The 17,950-nt window shown below is 43.1% G+C and overlaps 1 protein-coding gene across 4 annotated transcripts in view; it reads left to right on the forward strand.

Annotated features, from left to right (window-relative positions):
• Positions 1-17,950, forward strand: part of srgap2 (SLIT-ROBO Rho GTPase activating protein 2) — a 101,176-nt gene that overhangs the window by 54,585 nt on the left and 28,641 nt on the right. For all 4 annotated transcript variants that reach the window (XM_080423932.1, XM_080423933.1, XM_080423934.1 and 1 more), the window contains exons 3-7: positions 2,220-2,382; positions 9,239-9,301; positions 12,233-12,466; positions 16,023-16,151; positions 17,038-17,259. In XM_080423932.1, the coding sequence (XP_080280058.1) occupies positions 2,220-2,382; positions 9,239-9,301; positions 12,233-12,466; positions 16,023-16,151; positions 17,038-17,259 (811 nt within the window). The remainder of the gene's footprint in view (positions 1-2,219; positions 2,383-9,238; positions 9,302-12,232; positions 12,467-16,022; positions 16,152-17,037; positions 17,260-17,950) is intronic.

Here is a 17,950-nt window from a genome sequence, read left to right on the forward strand (position 1 = left end):
GTTCCTCCAGGAGGGGGGGGGGGGTCCTACATGTACCTCTTCCTGCTGTGTTTTGTACCCTGGCTGAATCCTCCGTGTTTGTGTTGGCTCACTGACCCGTCTGTCTGTCTGTCTGTGTGTCTGTCTGTCTGTCTGTACATGCAGGGCTGCTGTCACCATTATGACATTTTACTGGACGATTAATTGTTACACAAATAATTGCAATTAACGATTTAATTGTGTTTTTGTTGTTATATATAAAGTAAGCCACTTAACCTACTGTGTGTGTGTGTGTGTGTGCACGTGTGGGGGCTCGCAGCATTGCACTCAGGGGTCAGTTTTTGTGATTAGTCTGGTTTGAGCTCATCCTATTTGTGTGTGCATGTGTGTGTGTGTGCGTGTGCTGACTAGACTTTGACCAGACCCCCATGCCATCATTACGCCACGGCAGGCTTGGCTGTGTGTGTACCAGCCAAGATTGGATAAAGCTCATTGGAAATGTACATTATTATTTAGCATTAGCGTTAATCCATCGTCAGTCTGCTAGAAATAATAGAGTGTGAGAGAGAGAGAGAGAGACTCAGCTCCGTACCCCATGCTTATTATAATGCAGTCATGTTAAGGACCCCCAAATTAACATGTATTTGGCCGGCACCCCCATCTGAAAATATTTATGTCAGGGACACACAGACACACACACACACACACAGTCACACACACACACACACACACACACACACACACACACACACACACACACACACACACACACACACACACACACACACACACACACACACACACACACACACACACACACACACACACACACAGTGGGCAGTGGAATGTGTTTAATCTTCATGTCTCCTGTAGGGACGGTCTATAAGAAACGGCACAGTGGGGGCAGCTGGACCAGTGTTTGTGTCTGTGTGTGAGTCACTAGCAAGTCTGTACGTACGTCACACAGTTCACTGGGTTCACTGGGACATGCTATGGGACACGTGTGTGTGTGTGTGTGTGGTCGGTCTGATGAGCTGAAGCTTCTTTGTAAAAAAAAACACTTCCAACCTGGTGTACCAATTTTGGGAATGCCATTATAGGCATTAACACATTGAGTGCCAAAAACGGTCCGGACCGCTTTTGAGAAGCCATGCGTTGTGTGCCAAAAACAATTATGACCGTTTTTGGGGAAACATTTAAAAAAAAAAAATATTATTATTATTATATTTTTTTCTTCTCAGCACCAGGAGATATCATTTTTCGAAGATTTAGACTCCAATCCACTTCCTGGTTAACTTATGACTTCAAAAGCCTGTATCTCGGCTCCTGTGTACTTTTTTTCTAAAATATGTATTTTTGACTATTTTCGACTATTTTCAACTGGCTGCAACTATGGAACGGATTACCTAATGTTTTAAATGTTTTCCCCCCGATTGTACGAGACCTCTATGTGTGTAATGAGGGGATCACCTTGAGGACGGTGATCACTGAAAATATTTTGTGACTACTTGAAAAAGGTTCAAAAATTGTTAAAAATCCAGGCACCGACTGTACCCTGTTTTAAAAAGACCCTGGCACTCAATGTGCTAAATGTATGTAATTAATTTTCAAGCTTCTATACTTGTGTGTCTGTGTCAGTGTTGATTTTAACTTAACTTTTGAATACAATTCCATTTAGGTTTAGTCATTTTTTTAATCTGAAATGTCATCTGAAATGTTTTACTTTAGTCTAGTTTTAGTCGACTAAATATCATAAATTATAGTCGACTAAATCTACAGTTGATTTAGTCGACTAAAATGTATTGTGGCGATGCCTTGATGGCGTCGTAATGGCTGATTTCACACTTGGTTGCATGCTGAAAATAGCCAATCTACAAGCTCACATCGCGCTGTGAGCTTGTATATCGGCTATTTTCAGAGCACAACACCTGAGCCCAACCAAACTTGTCTTTTAGTTCTACTGGATCTCTTCTCCACTAGTCCCTCACTGACATTTTAGTCTACGGCCCCAAATAGGCCCGGTGCCCAAAGGGTGCCGTCCTAGTCTTTCACTAATGTGTGTGTTTGTGTGTGTTCACCTTGTTTATTTGCTAACATGCCTAAATTGTAATTGTGAAAACATCAGATCTATAATCTACAGTATAAGCTCACAAAGCGTCGCGATGTGACATGTTGTGAGCTTGAAGATGAGCTGTTTTCGTGAGAAAACAAGAGATCTAAACCTCTCTCTCTCTCTGTAGAAAGGAGCAGAGCGTCCTGTCTCCAGTGAACTGCTGGAACCTGCTGCTCCTGCAGGTGAAGAGAGAGAGCCGTGACCACGCCACTCTGTCTGACCTCTACCTCAACAACATCATCCCCCGCTTTGCTCAGGTCAGCGACGACTCGGGACGCCTCTTCAAGAAGGTACGGTACATACACATTACACATTACACATTACACAGCCTCTTCATTCTGGGAAGCCTCACGTATCATCATCTGATATCCCAGGTTAATGATACTGATATGGGAAAGGAATATATATGATTATATTTGTCTTTCAACATCATCATACCCATACAGAAAAGTTTATGAGAAACCCGGCAGGCGCAGCATATAGCATATTACTTGGAAATTATAAGACACTAGTCGCACCGCCAATCCGACCAATATGTCTGAGTCATAGTGTTAAGGGCTTTGTCAGAGTACCCGTTGTATCCGTCCGTCTGTTTTTGAGCGGTGTAACCGCTCCTATAAGAGGGTTTAGGACCCATCCGTGGGGAAAGTTTTTCTTTCCGTCACGAAAATGTGTCTTTCGCTGTGACGCCATGCTGTGGGAAACACGCCCATAGGCTAAGCTCTGCAGGACGTGCTGTGATTGGCTAGCGAGACACATGATGAAATGAACTTCAAACTTCGCAGACACGCTGTGATTGGCTAGTGAGACGCATGATGAAATTAATAATAATGTAAAAAATGTAAGCATGTCACTTCGCAGGACGTGCTGTGATTGGCTACCGAGATGCATGATGAAATTAATAACTCATAAATAGCACTGGGTGTGATTTTTAAATATGGAAACCATTATGCGAAAAATAATTGCGATGATCTCAAATAGTTGTTATTAGTCGATCTTGTAATGACTGTGACAGCCCTAGGACTCACCTGGTTAAATAAAAAATAAATAAGGAAGTGTTTTTATGTGTGTGTGTGCGTGCAGAGGCACGTTCTGAGACAAATGGGACTGTCAGGTTGGCATGCGCTGCTCGGTGACTTTGCTCTCAAACAGAGGAAATGGTTCAGGGAGAGACTGGGAAGTGAGCCACTCTGCCACAGGCCAACATAATGCATCATCTTAAAGTGTTACTTTAATGGACTGACTGGACTTAACGTTGGATAAAAAGTGCTTTACTTGCACTCACAGTGAAGACTGTGTCTCGTCAGTCACTGCAGACGTGTATTTGTACAGTATGTGAAATCCTCCTCCTCATCCTCCATGTCTATCTGAGTTGTAAAACGTACTGATAATACAACATTATGTCAGCTGATATTTAACCCATTAAAACCGTGAAGAAATCTGGGTCAAATACATCTCATCACGGGGGTCATTGGCACGAACACGTTTGAGAACTACTGGTTTACAAGGCATTTGTAGCATCGGCCTCAGGTCTTAAATTAGATTTTTCAGTGTGTTTCTTTGTGTGTGTTTGTGTGTGTGTGTGTGTGTGTGTGTGTTTGTGTGGAAAAGTGAATCAACCTGTGTTAGGAATGTTCTGGCAACTCTCGTCGATTTCCATCTTGATAGGCGGTCTTTGAACTACACACACACACACACACACACACACACACACACACACACACACACACACACACACACACACACACACACACACACACTCACCCTCCGAAACACAAATGGTGGAAACATGCACACACACAAACACAAACATATTACACACACATTTTATCTCTCTTTCTTCTCCTTTCTGTCTTGGCTCAGAGTGTGTAGCCCCAGTTGATTGTATCCATAACACTGTGGAAAACCATGTTTTTAGTTGGTCACATACCACACACACACACACACACACACACACACACACACACACACACACACACACACACACACACACACACACACACACACACACACACACACACACACACACACACACACACACACACACACACACACACACACACACACACACACACACACACAGAAAACACGTTGGGATGCCAACATATCCAGCCCCCACAAGCCCATAATAGGGAACACACACATTTAGAAGTGTGGTAAGTAGTTCAGAATGAAGCTGTTAGCTCAGTGGGTATTCTCTGTGTTTAACTGAGAGACACTCGCTAGGTGTTAGCAGTGGTGGTACTCATTATGCAGAATGTCCTGTTTCACAAGTTTTTAAAAGATAAAAATCTTATAGCAGATCTACAAGCTCACAATGCGTCGCATTGTGAGCTTGTAGATCAGCTATTTTCAAATGGCCGAAATGTACATATAGGGCTGAAGTGGTTAATGCATGTTTTGTAATAATAATCAAAATCTACAGAACTAGTAACTAAAGTTGCCAAATAAGTGTAAATACGTCAATATTGTACTTAAGTACAGTACTTGAGTAAATGTACTTGGTTACTTTACACCACTAGGTGTTAGAGTGAGTCAGAACTCAGACTCAGTCTTAAAGTATTCATGTGCGCATCGCTCAGCCAGGGTTTCCTCTAGCCTGGTAAACCCTCCCTCCGGAAATCTCATTTGTAATTTATTTCAGGAGTGAGTCTGGCATGATCGCCCATTCTGCAATTTGGCTGTGGGCTGGAGTTGGGCGGGAGTAATACCGTTGACTGACAACCCATTCAGCCAATCAGCTGTGTTCCTCTTCAGCCAGTGCATTTTTACCACCTCCAGACTAATGTGACGCGACGGGACTTTTGAGACGGCCATGCCCAAAATAGGTTGCCTTATTCGGATACATGCGTGTCACTGCCCGCCCCTGCCGGTTCTCTGATTATTTTTTTTTAATAAAAAAAGCTCTGTCATGATTAATTGACCACATATATGAAGTTAAACAACTAAATTCTATCCAAACGATATCTTAAAAGTAAATTCCGTGCCTCAAAATAGAAGTTTGAGAGCGTTTTGAAGTTTAAAAGAGAGTAGAAAACACTTCGGTCAAAAAAGATGGCTGTCGTTCGTTTTTGGTCGGCTGCACTCAGGCTGCACTCGGTTCCATTCGGGCTCACTCGAACTCGCCACCTGATTGGCCAACTTTCGCTGTCAATCACAGAATGATGAGCGACGACGCTGATAGGCTCGTCCATTTGGTGAACGGGCTAGAAACGCCCAGACAAGCCTTCAGGCCAGACTCCTTCCTGAAATCAAATGGAAATGAGATTTTCCGGAGGGAGGGGCTTCACGCGGCTCACCAGGCTAATTTATTTCGGCCGGACAACTTGTATTTTAATTTAACGGCCATATCGTCGCTGTTGGATGAAAACATGTCCGAAACTGTTACTTTTCAGAAAAAATGGTTCCGATGGATGTAGTTATTATACAGTCACAAGCTCTTGTTAATACTTTTCATTTGTTCAATACTGATAAAACCCACATACATACTTTCACGTTAAAAAAATAAAAAATAATACAAGATTGGCTATTTTGCTACTTTTGTGTGTAGGAGATAAAAAATGTCTAATGCTTAAGAGCAATGCTATGTATTACATGCACGTGGCGTGTTTAATGCACATGCGTGCATGTGCAAAAATAGCCTACATATTTAAAAACAACAGTACCCTAACCCTTTTGAAAACAGTTACTGTAGGCGGGGTTGTTTGTTTGAGTTCAGAACATTTGACCTTTTTGACCCCTCATAAGTTTGCAGGTCTGTATTCTATTATTACTGTTTACTGTGTTAGTGTTTTAGTGTGTTACTGTGTTAGTGTGTTAGTGTGTTACTGTGTTACTGTGTTACTGTGTTACTGTGTTAGTGTGTTAGTGTGTCATCCATGCTGCTGCCAAGGGAGTCACTTGCTTGCAGTTTGTCATCAAGTTCATCATAATGCAGTTTTGCTACAACGCTCTCTCTCTCTTTGTCATTAATGGAGTCACTATGTCTGCAAAGATCCACGTTAGTGTTAACATCAGGGCCTTGTACAGAGTCTAGGAACCAGTAGTTTAAAGTCAGGGCCTTTTACAGAGTCTAGGAACCAGTAGTTTAAAGTCAGGGCCTTGTACAGAGTCTAGGAACCAATATATGTATTCAGGACACAAAATGCACTCACGCATATATATTTGCTGTCGGGCAGAAACCTCTTATATTAAAAGTATCAAAAGTAGCTTGTCGATCTGCTACTTTTGCTATTTTTGAATTTTAGAATCCTGAAAAGTAACAGTTTTGGATGAGGTCTCCCCCTGACAGAGACGATTCACTGACAATTTGCCAGTCAATGTATGCTAAATATCCGAAACGTGGTTTTAATTGTAATTGTTATAAGTATTCTCATTGTAATGTTGTGTTACTTTATAGTCTAATGATAATAATAACATAAATAAAACCCTTTTTTTACTGACCAAGATGGCCATCAAGATTTATAGGGACTGCAGATGTAAATGAGCTCGTAGCTATTTCTGGCACAATAAACTAAATGTAATGTGCATTGTGTCCTTTGCCAAACAAATAAATAAATATTTACTGGCCAATTCAAATTCTAGTTGTCCAGCGGCCGGTTAAATGCCAACTAACGTAAAGCCTGCAGTCAGCCTGGCAGACAGCAGTGTGAACGGGACACAAAGCTATAACTCCTAGAGATAGTAAACTAACTCTCGCCAAGCCAGGCGGGCAGACGGACACAAGGGGTCAAAGGTTAAGCACATGTCTCTGATGGATAGGTGGAGTGTTCTACCGCGGTGGATTGCTTTTTGATTTGATCGCGGTCCGGACAGTTTTCAACCAATAAACGTTGTTTGGTTGGTCTTTTAACTTATATTCTCCAGCTTGCCGTTCCTTTGAATCCATGAATCTATCTTTCTCCGTCTTTGTGTCTTGTGTGTGTAAACGTTTATTTCTCTATCCGTGACTTCACCACGATGACGTCCCTCCATCCTTAATTCTGACATGTTAGCCTAAAACTTCTCCTCACCCCATCATCCTTTCCTCCTGCATGGTGTACTGTAAACAGACTCTCCTCCCTTCCTATCACCCTCCCCCTGCCTCTCTCTACACCCATCACCTTTCACCTTAACAGGCCCCGCTACCCCCACCCCCACCACCCCACCCCACCTCTCCCTCACCCTCTGAGCTGCACTCTGTTGTCAGGCAGATGTTCAACATGTGGCGTTGAAATCTCCATCTTTATCTCAACCCCCCCACCCCACCGTCTCTCTGAACTTGTTCTCTCCATTGATTTTTGTTTTGATTTTTTTTGTGAATAGATAAGATACGATAAGACATGATTCATACCTTGGGGGATATTCTGTCATATAGCTTAGCAGCGTAGCAGCAACAGCATTTTAATTGATTGATTGAATACTTTATCAACAGTTTGCAAAGACAAGCACAGGGAAGTACAGTTCAATACAATTTTGATTTGAAACTCAAGAAAGCACTATGTCAGACAAATATGCAATACAAAAACACGTAGAAAAATATGTACAATAAACAGTTTGGGGGGGGGGGGGGGGGGGTAGGCTTTGACTTTTTACAGGGGCCAGCAGTAAGAATGAAAGACAGGAGAGGAGAGAGACAACCAAACCAAATACATAGAAATTAAATAAATATGTTCTTGTGACCTATATATATATATGTATATATATATTTGGATTCCTTCAGTTCCAGTTCATTTACAACAGCATTCACTCCAGAGAATAGCAACCATTTTATAATTAGGCTGGAAGTGGAAAACTCAAGATGTGTGTGTGTGTGTGTGTGTGTGTGTGTGTGTGTGTGTGTGTGTGTGTGTGTGTGTGTGTGTGTGTGTGTGTGTGTGTGTGTGTGTGTGTGTGTGTGTGTGTGTGTGTGTGTGTGTGTGTGTGTGTGTGTGTTAGTGTGTGTGTTAGTGTGTGTTACTGTATCAGTGTGTATTAATTAGTCTCTGCTAGTGTGTGTTAGTGTGTGTTACTGTATCAGTGTGTATTAGTCTGTGCTAGTGTGTGTTAGTGTGTGTTAGTGTGTGTTACTGTATCAGTGTGTATTAGTCTGTGCTAGTGTGTGTTAGTGTGTTAGTGTGTGTTACTGTATCAGTGTGTATTAGTCTGTGCTAGAGTGTGTTAGTGTGTGCTAGTGTGTGTTAGTGTGTGTTAGTGTGTGCTAGTGTGTGTTAGTGTGTGTTAGTGTGTGCTAGTGTGTGTTAGAGTGTGTTAGTGTGTGCTAGTGTGTGTTAGAGTGTGTTAGTGTGTGCGCCCATGCATAGTCCAGTGGTCAGTGGTCTCCAGCACAGATATCAGTCAGTGTCCAGGCCTTTGGCCACGGTGTCTGGATAATGTAACAGCCTCATTCATCCTGGCATTACATCTCCTCCCAGACCCTCCTCTCTCTCTCTGTCTCCTGCCCTCTCTCACCCACTCTCTCTCCGTCTCTATGCGTCTCTCCCCCCCCCATACCCCCAGTGTCATCAGTAAGAGCGTCCTCCTCCATCCATCAGTGTGTGTGTGAGATAAACCTCCTCCAGCTCCTCTGGGCCTCCAGACACCCTGGTTCTGCTGATGGATGGAGGCTGGGAGGTGCAGTCTGGTTCTCAAACTTTATCATGTCAACGACCCCCAAATTGATTTGTATTTGCCCCCCCCCCCCCCCCCCCCCCCCATATGAACATGTTTTGTACCAGGGACAATACGATTAAACGTTTTCTAAACCTTTTTTGAGATTTTCATCAGAATCAGCTTTATTATTACATCAAAGGTTTACAGAATTGAAAAAGTGGGTGAAATTCGTTTTTGTGTTGTCGTATTGTTATTTCCATTGAAAAAAAAGAAAGGGAAGAAGAAGTCAACGTCATCACGCTATCCCAGCATTTAGATTTCTAGCGTTTTCACTACAGGGACATTTTAATTCCACCAATACATGCCGGAAAAAAAATCACTAGGAAGCTTGGCGGAAATTTTCGAACACCTAAACTGCCGCCACACAAGATCTTAATTAGTGCCCGTTTTCACATGAGATGGATGGAAATAAATCCACTCTACTTCCTGCACTTTGGCTCTGTGATAACAGGGTATTATTGTGAACTACAAAGTAGACTTTGACATGAATCTCTCTCTCTCTCTCTCTCTCTCCAGAGTAAAGAGGTTGGCATACAGCTGCAAGAGGATCTGATGAAGGTCCTTAATGAGCTCTATACGGTAAGACACACACACACACACACACGCACATGCACAACGCATAACTGACATGGATAAAGATAGACCTTTTTATATTGATCCTTCGGGGGGAATTCAGTTCCTACAGTATACTTCACCCAGTTGATGGCTGCGCAGGTGGTCCTGTTTAGGGTGGGCGCGGGGGTGCAAACTGGTGACCTTCTGGTTCCCAGATGGCCTCAGTGTATGCCCTCTCAACTACGGCCACAGAGGTGTGTGTGTGTGTGTGTGTGTGTGTGTGTGTGTGTGTGTGTGTGTGTGTGTGTGTGTGTGTGTGTGTGTGTGTGTGTGTGTGTGTGTGTGTGTGTGTGTGTGTGTGTGTGTGTGTGTGTGTGTGTGTGTGTGTGTGTGTGTGTGCGAGAAGTGTCACTTGAATACTGTGTAAAAATACCTCGTTTGCCTCTTTTATTGATCACGTCTGACAATTGATAATGCCGTCTGAAGGTCAGACATCAGGAGCAGCTGTCAGTCTGCCGGGGGTTCTCACGCTGTCGGGGGGGGGGGGGGGGGGGGGGTTTACACATGTCCAGACTACAGCCTGAGCCCTGAGGCTTAGTGTGTGCGTGTGTGTGTGTGTGTGTGTGTGTGTGTGTGTGTGTGTCAGCATTATTTCAGTGACCACCTTCAGACCCATCATTACATCGCCTTGCTCTAATGCTCGTCTCATTCCAGTGTGTGTGTGTGTGTGTGTGTGTGCGCGCGTGTGTGTGTGAATGGCAGGCTGGGTCTATTTCTGTGTCCTTACTATGTAATTACAGCATTAGGCTGCTTTAATGGTCCATGGTTGGACTATATGGTTGGAAGGGCTGATGACCAGACCCCTGCTGATGGCCATGGCCACACACACACACGCACACACGCACACACACACACTCTGCTGCCCTGTATGTTTAACTCTCATGACATAATGTATCCACTATCCAGCCAGCCTTTACATACAGTACACACACATTTTGCATATCGTTGTTGTCGGGCGGAAACCTCTTCCTAAATTAACGCCCTACTTGCTCATAAATATAACGCATCACATGGATGCACCTGGGACGTATCATCAGTGTTGTAGCCTGGGGTCGACATGTGTTTCGGGTCTCGCAACAACATACACCCTCGCCCAGGTGACCCAGCCAGGGACTAGGCTCTGTGGATGGCCTCCTGGCCGGGCCCCTCTTTCGTCTCACCAGGTCCAGGACCTGAGCGTTGCACCAGACTCCCCCCGTACCAAACATTTCACTCCGGTGTGATGGTGTCTTGGGTCGTGGTGGTACTGCAGGCTACACTTGCGGCTTGCCTGAAAGGCCCTCCTTAAAGGCCTCACCGTGGGTTTGTGGGCTTCTTCCTCACGGAAGACACAGGCTGGGGCGCTAACCCATACTGCTCCCGGGTGCCGTCTACATTCCGGCTGTCAACCGTCTCTCCGGTGGTCACCAGACTGTTCCTGGTTGTCACATAGTCTATTCCTATGAGCCACTATAAATAGAATAACAATAAATAAAAAACATCACGTGGATGCACCTTGGACGTATCATCAGTGCTGTAGCATGGGGTCATCGGGTGTTTCGGGTCTCGCAACAACATACACCCTCGCCTAGGTGACCCAGCCGGGGTTGATCAAGCCCCTACTTACGTCCCAGTAGCTACCCACGGTCAGTCCTCTTAGGGAAAGACAGTGCCACTCAGTCCGCTTCTCCAGAACTACTCTGCCGGGACCGGGGGAAGCTCTGGCACGCCCTACTTGCTCATACTACAGCGTCACACAAAAGCATCAAAAGTAGCAGATCTACAAGCTCGAAACGCGACATGTTTTGAGCTTTTGGATCTTCTACTTTTGATGCTTTTGAATTGGACATACAATATGAGGTTTCCACCCGACAGAGACGATGTTTGTGAATGAGCTGGTAATGTGTGCGTGTGTACGTACGTGCACGGGCAGCATTCCCTGGCAGTGTAGTGGAATGCTGGTGTTCTAAGCCTCCGTGGAAGGCAGCAATGTTTCAGACATTCCCCCCCCCAAAAAAATCTCTACACTGTTGTTGAACTTGCCTGACGTGTGTTTGTGTGTGTGTATGTGCGTGTGTGTGTGTGTGTGTGTGTGCGCGTGTGTGTGTGTGCGTGCATGCGTGCGCACGCGCATGTTTCTTGTGTGAGTATGACCCATTCGGATCCAATTTTACACTCTCTGAATTTAATTAAAGGGAAAACCTTTTAACCTAATCCCACTGTTATGATGTAAGGACATTATATATAGTTTGTGGGGGAAAGAAATACCCTACGTCTGGTTGTCTTCTGTGTATTTCTCCTGAGAAAGTGTGCGTGTGGCGAATGATGTCAAATGTTTAGTGATACGTCATTGGGCGTATGATACCACATTTTGCGGGGGAAATGAGTGAATTGTAAATACACAGAAGACAACAGGTCATTTTTCCCTCACTATATAAATTATATGATCTCCTCACATTCGGACAATTGGATTTATCTTCAAAATTGGCAAAGGTTACCGTCAAAACTCAAGGATGTTAAACACACACACACACACACACTCAGACTGTAATGGTTGTCCCTCAGCAAGGTTATTATAGTTAAGCAAATAGGAAGAAGGATGTTGTATTTAAGTAAAGGTATCAATACCACAATGTAGAAATACTCTGTTACAAATAAAGGTCTGGTATTCAAAATGCTTTGCGACACATTGTGAGCTTGTAGATCGGCTAATTTCAAATAGTCTAAGTACTGTATGCACAGGGCTAAAGTGGTTAATGTATGTTTTGTAATAATAATCAAAATCTACAAATTAACTAAAGTTGTCAAATAATTTTTGTGGAGTAAAAAGTACAATATTGAAAATTGGAAATACTCCAGTAAAGTATAAAATCCTCAAAATTCTAAACTCTATTAACCTGTGCGTCCCTCCCTCAGGTGATGAAGACGTACCACATGTACAACACTGACAGCATGAACGCAGAGTCCAAGCTGAAGGAGGCGGAGAAGCAGGAGGAGAAACAGATGGGCCGGTCCGGGCGCGGCCAAACGGACGACCGCCAGACCCCCCGCTCCCCCGACGCTCTGGGGGTCGCCACCGTCAAGACGGAGGAGAAGGAGAAGCACGTCAGACGCTCCAGCGTCAAGAAGATCGAGAAGATGAAGGAGAAGGTAAGGAGGAGGAGGAGCCTAACCCGATCCTGGAGGTTAAACTACGGCTGACTAAAGCACTGTTTCCCAAGCAGTGGGTCAGGACCCATCTTTATGGGTCACAAGTAAATATCTCCTTTTTTCCGTTTCCTACATATATTTGTTTAAATATATATATATTATTTCAAAAGATTTAGAAAAGTGCCCCGGGCCGCTGGCCTAGCGGTCCAGGCACCTAAGCTCAATGTAGCCTGACAGCGCGTCGAGGGTTCGAGTCCTGATCCCGACGGCCTTTGCTGCATGTCACTCCACCATCTCTCTCCTCATTTCCTGTCAGCCTACTGTACTATCAATAAAGGCATAAAAAAACTTTTTTTTTTCATTAATAAAATAAAATAAAATGTAATAATTTCCATAAATATATATTTTTTAACACATTCCATGCCAGAGTTTAATATCATAATGTACTCACCAGTGCCATGATTTATTGTTGTTTTTTTGTTTTTTTCACTTCGCCACAGACAAAGCTAAATCCGTTAAAATCGTGCGTTCAACTGTTTGTAAACACACAGGGAATCTGTGTGAAACGGTCAGCGAAAACCTAGATCTACGCGACTGGCACTCAATCTGTTAAAGTTAGTGATAATTGCAGATCTACAAGCTTGTAGATCTGCTATTTTCACTAGTTTGGGTCCCGGGCAAACTTCTCATTTCTCTTTTGGGTTTTGAGCGAAAAAGTTTGAGAACCACTGGGCTGAAGTATTCTCAACCTGCTGTCAATCAACCTGGTGTGTTTTCAGCAAAGCAAAAACCTCCAAATATTGAAGTAAATAGTCATTTCTGTCATACAACAAAGTATATAGCGCCTAAGGGGTTAAGAGACAGTGATGGTTATTAACTCATTGACTGCCAGAGTTAAAACCTCGTTCATAGCAGCCCTTGCCAGCGATTTTCGTGTTTTTTTGTTTCGTTATTTTGTTATTTAATTCACATCTAGAAAGTCTACCTTGACACTTGAAACGTTTTGATCGTTCCACCACCAGAGAGCAGCACATACCAAGCTTGATCGCCTCTCGATCACACTCGCCCCCTCCCAGACCCACTCACACAGTGAAACACATGAACCGGAAGTGAAATGTCTCAGATTCTGTTATCCGCGAAAATTACTTTGTGATACCCAACGGGGATGACTGTTCGTCACCCAGACCATAGATTATAGGAGGGGAGGTCTCCGATCGCTTTTCATAGCGTGTGAAAAACCGTTTGTTTCCCTATTATGGTCGAAAATGACTGGGGGGAAAAATGTAAAACCGAAAACGGAACCCAAGTCATGGAACCGGATGCAGTGGTGGTTGAAGTAAGTGGAACCCGAAACTTAGCCTGATTCATAACAGAATAGCGTGATCAGAGCATAAAGATCAATAAAGACGTTAGATCGCATTAATGCGATCCTGGCGGCCAAGCGCGCTATTTATTAGATCGCGTTAATGCGATAATGGCGGCCAATGAGTTAAAGCAATAAGCAAGTTGTTACTGCGAGAGCCTTACCATGATCTTAGAACATAACCACTTAAACCCTATTCGTGGTTGATCAGAGTTTCTCAGGGCTCTATATTAGTGACACGTCTGTTTTCGCTTTTTCAATATCCTCGCTGAAAATGTCTCTTAGCTGTTCTAAAATCACCGTAAACTACAGCCTTATTGTTGAATGAAGGTCTACTTACACTCTCTAAATGGTTCCAACTAAACAAACTGTCATTAAATATTAAAAAAAATATTATAATAGGAAGCTAAGCTCAGTATTGAGGGTATTGAAATATGTAGAGTAGCCTCCATCCCATTTTTGGGAATAATGGTTGATGAGAAGTACTGCTGGAAAGAAGACAACTAACTGTCAGTGGTGGAAAAAGTACTCATTGTGTAGAATGTCCCATTTCGCATCGCGACGCATTGTGAGCTTATAGATCGGCTATTTTTAAATGGCTGAAATGTAAATAGGGAGTGGTTCATGCATGTTTTGTAATAATAATCTAAATATGCAAAGTAACTAGTAACTAAAGCTGTCAAATAATTGTAGTGGAGTAAAAGTACAATATTTGCCTCTGAGATGTAGTGGAGTAGAAGTAAAATAATTGAAAATGGGAAATACTCCAGTAAAGTAAAAATTCCTCAAAAGCGTACTTAAGTACAATACTTGAGTAAATGTACTCAGTTACTTTACACCACTGCTAACTGCCAACTTTCCCATGGAAAGAACTAACATATCATGTATATGTAAACTGCTGTGCAAATCAAATACATCAAATCAAATAAATCAAACCAAAAGTTATTCATCTAAAGCGGTTACCAAATATGGCAACGTGAAAATCACAAACATCAAAGTAAACCTTCTGCTCTCACTGAAAGGTTTCTATGGCTTTATTAACAGAAACAAACGTGTTTCCACCCTCTGGCCTTGGTCAACATATTAAACGTATTAAAGTCCTTATAAACGTTTTTCCGTGAGAGCGTTCCTTTGATGTTCAAATTGTTAAGAATCTGCACCTGCTCGGTGAGTGGAGCACGCCTAGTCTTTTAACAGAGCTGGTAAAAGTACTCGATTGTTTTACTTAAATAAAAGTAGCAATAATGCAATGTAGAAACACCATAATTATCCAGAATTCAAAATGTACTTGAGTAAAAGTACAAAAGTATTGGCATCAAAACATACTGTACTTAAAGTAAAAAATAAAGGAAAAGTACCCAATATGCAGAATGCATCTCACAAGTTTTCAAAAAGTATACACATCTTTAGAAAATAGCAGATGTACAAGCTCACAACGTGTCACATTGCGACGTGTTGTGAGCTTGTAGATCTGCTATTTGCATATAGCCAGCCGAACTATACATACTGTAAGGCTGAAGTGGTTAGTGTATGTTTTAATTAAAATCTACAAAGTAACTACAGTAGTAACTCAAGATTCCTAATAAGTGTAGTGGAGTAAAAGTACAATATTGCCCTCTGAGATGTAGTGGAGTGGAAAAACTCCATGTACTTACTTTCCACTGCCTTTGAAGTACTTGATTTAACATGAACATCATGGATATGATGTGACAATTTCCCAACAAGAGTAATTTCTACAAGAGACTTTAACAGTAATAACTGTTCATTGCTGGAATGTTAGGGTGTAAACAAGATGTTGGCCACAGTGTGCTACTGCTGATACATGGTCCAGACGTCTGTTTGTAGAGGATCTTACAACCAGCCAGAATAGAGCCTATCAGAATCGTTTTAGAATTGCACTGATGTACGCAGGTTCACTAACGTGTGTATGAGCGTGCACACACACACACACACACACACACACACACACACACACACACACACACACACACACACACACACACACGTGCACACTCGTTATGACTTATGGATGAGCTGCCACCAGGATTATTGTAACCCTTGTTCTGCTACCGCTGGGGATCGTCACGGCAACGCAACCTCTGTACCGCTTATGATCTATAATCAATACTGAGCCCTGTTACCTCTAACACTTATTATCTCTCTCTCTCTCTCTCTCCCCCCCTCCCCCCTCAGAGGCAGGCTAAGTACACAGAGAACAGGCTGAAAGCCACCAAGGCCAGGAATGAATACCTGCTGGCTCTGGAAGCCACCAACAGCTGTGTGTTCAAATACTACATCCATGACCTGTCTGACATCATCGACGTGAGTTACACAATGCACACACACACACACACACACACACACACACACACACACACACACACACACACACACACACACACACACACACACACACACACACACACACACACACACACACACACACACACACACACACACACACACACACATACACACACTCATACTCATGCACACACACATACTCATGCACACACACACACACATGCATAATGCAACACATTCACACACGCGCTCAAGCGAGAAAAACATGTATGTGTGTGTGTGTGTGTGTGTGTGTGTGTGTGTGTGTGTGTGTGTGTGTCTTGTTCTCCAACCAGTGGTGGCCTCTGTGATCCAGTCGCTTCACATTAGAGTCAGTGTTATTTTAACGAGGACCGCTCACAGAGTTATTTCACCCTCCTCTCTCCTCTCCATTTTTAACTCTGATATGTGCTTCTGGGGGGGTCCCTGGAACAACATATGTTGAGATGGGCGTCCGCGGCCAAATAAATATCATTTTGGGGGGTCCTTCACATGGAAAGGTTGGAGCACCACTGATATAGCAACATACTGTTAGGATTTAGAAATCATTTTTAGATATGTTTTTGGCCGCTGACCCCCATCTCAAAATGTTTTGTTCCAGGGACCCCCCAGAAGCAAAGATTTGAGTTACAAATGTTCGCTTTAAATATATATATTCAAAGATTTGCACAAATTTGCCACGATTTTCAAAAAAATAGCAGATATACAAGATCATAGTGCGGCACTCGGTGCCGCACTATGAGCTTGTAGATCTGCTATTTTTGAATAGCCAAAGAAAAATAACAAAAAATAACAAATTTGGCACTCTCTCTCTCTCTCTCTCTCTCTCTCTCTCTCTCTCTCTCTCGCTCTCTCTCTCGCTCAGTGCTGTGACCTGGGCTACCACGCCAGCCTGAACCGGGCCCTCAGGACCTACCTGTCGGCGGAGCAGAACGTGGAGACGTCCAAGCACACGGGCCTGGAGGGCCTGGAGGGGGCGACAGAGAGCCTGGAGCCCAACGGGGACAAGCAGAGGCTGATGGAGACCTACAACAACGTCTTCTGTCCCCCCGTCCGCTTCGACTTCCAGTCCCACATGGGAGACACGGTACAACCACATACTATAATAGGACTTGACCATTCAAACATTTTCAGTCGTCAGATTTGATTTTTGCTTTAACCCATTAACTCATTGAGTGCCATTGACGTGTATCACGTGTTTTACCGCAATGGCGCAACGTGCCAATGACGTGTTTGATTTTTTTGGGGGGGAAAAAACGTTCAGAACCCAAGATATCATAATTTGAAGATTTGCTGCTCCATTCACTTGTTGTTTAACTTATTACTGAAAAAGGCTGAATCTCGGCTCCTGAGCACTTTTTTTTTACTATGTATTTTTCAATGTTATTATGTTATTTTCAAAAGGCAGACAATTAATGTCAACAAGGTCCAATGACCTCGTTGACATTTGTGAAACCACACAGTGCAACCCTCAGTGATTAGCACCCATCAGGGGATCGATTATACTGGAGATAAATATTCTGTGACTACTTGAAAAAGGTATAAGAAAATTTAAAAATTGCTGGCACAGTTCGCTTTTTTTTTTTTTTTTCATTGGCACTGAATGAGTTAAGACCGGGAACGCATCTGTGTGTCATTTTTAGATTTCTTTGGCTATTCAAAAATATTTTTGGAAAAATCGTGGAAACTTTGTGCAAATCTTTTAATATATGTTTTAAGATGACATTTTGTAACTCCGATATGTACTTCTGGGGGTCCCTGGAACAACATATTTTGAG

Source organism: Gymnoscopelus braueri (genome assembly GCF_963280865.1).
Source record: "Gymnoscopelus braueri genome assembly, chromosome: 3".
Classification (NCBI taxonomy): Eukaryota; Metazoa; Chordata; class Actinopteri; order Myctophiformes; family Myctophidae; genus Gymnoscopelus; species Gymnoscopelus braueri.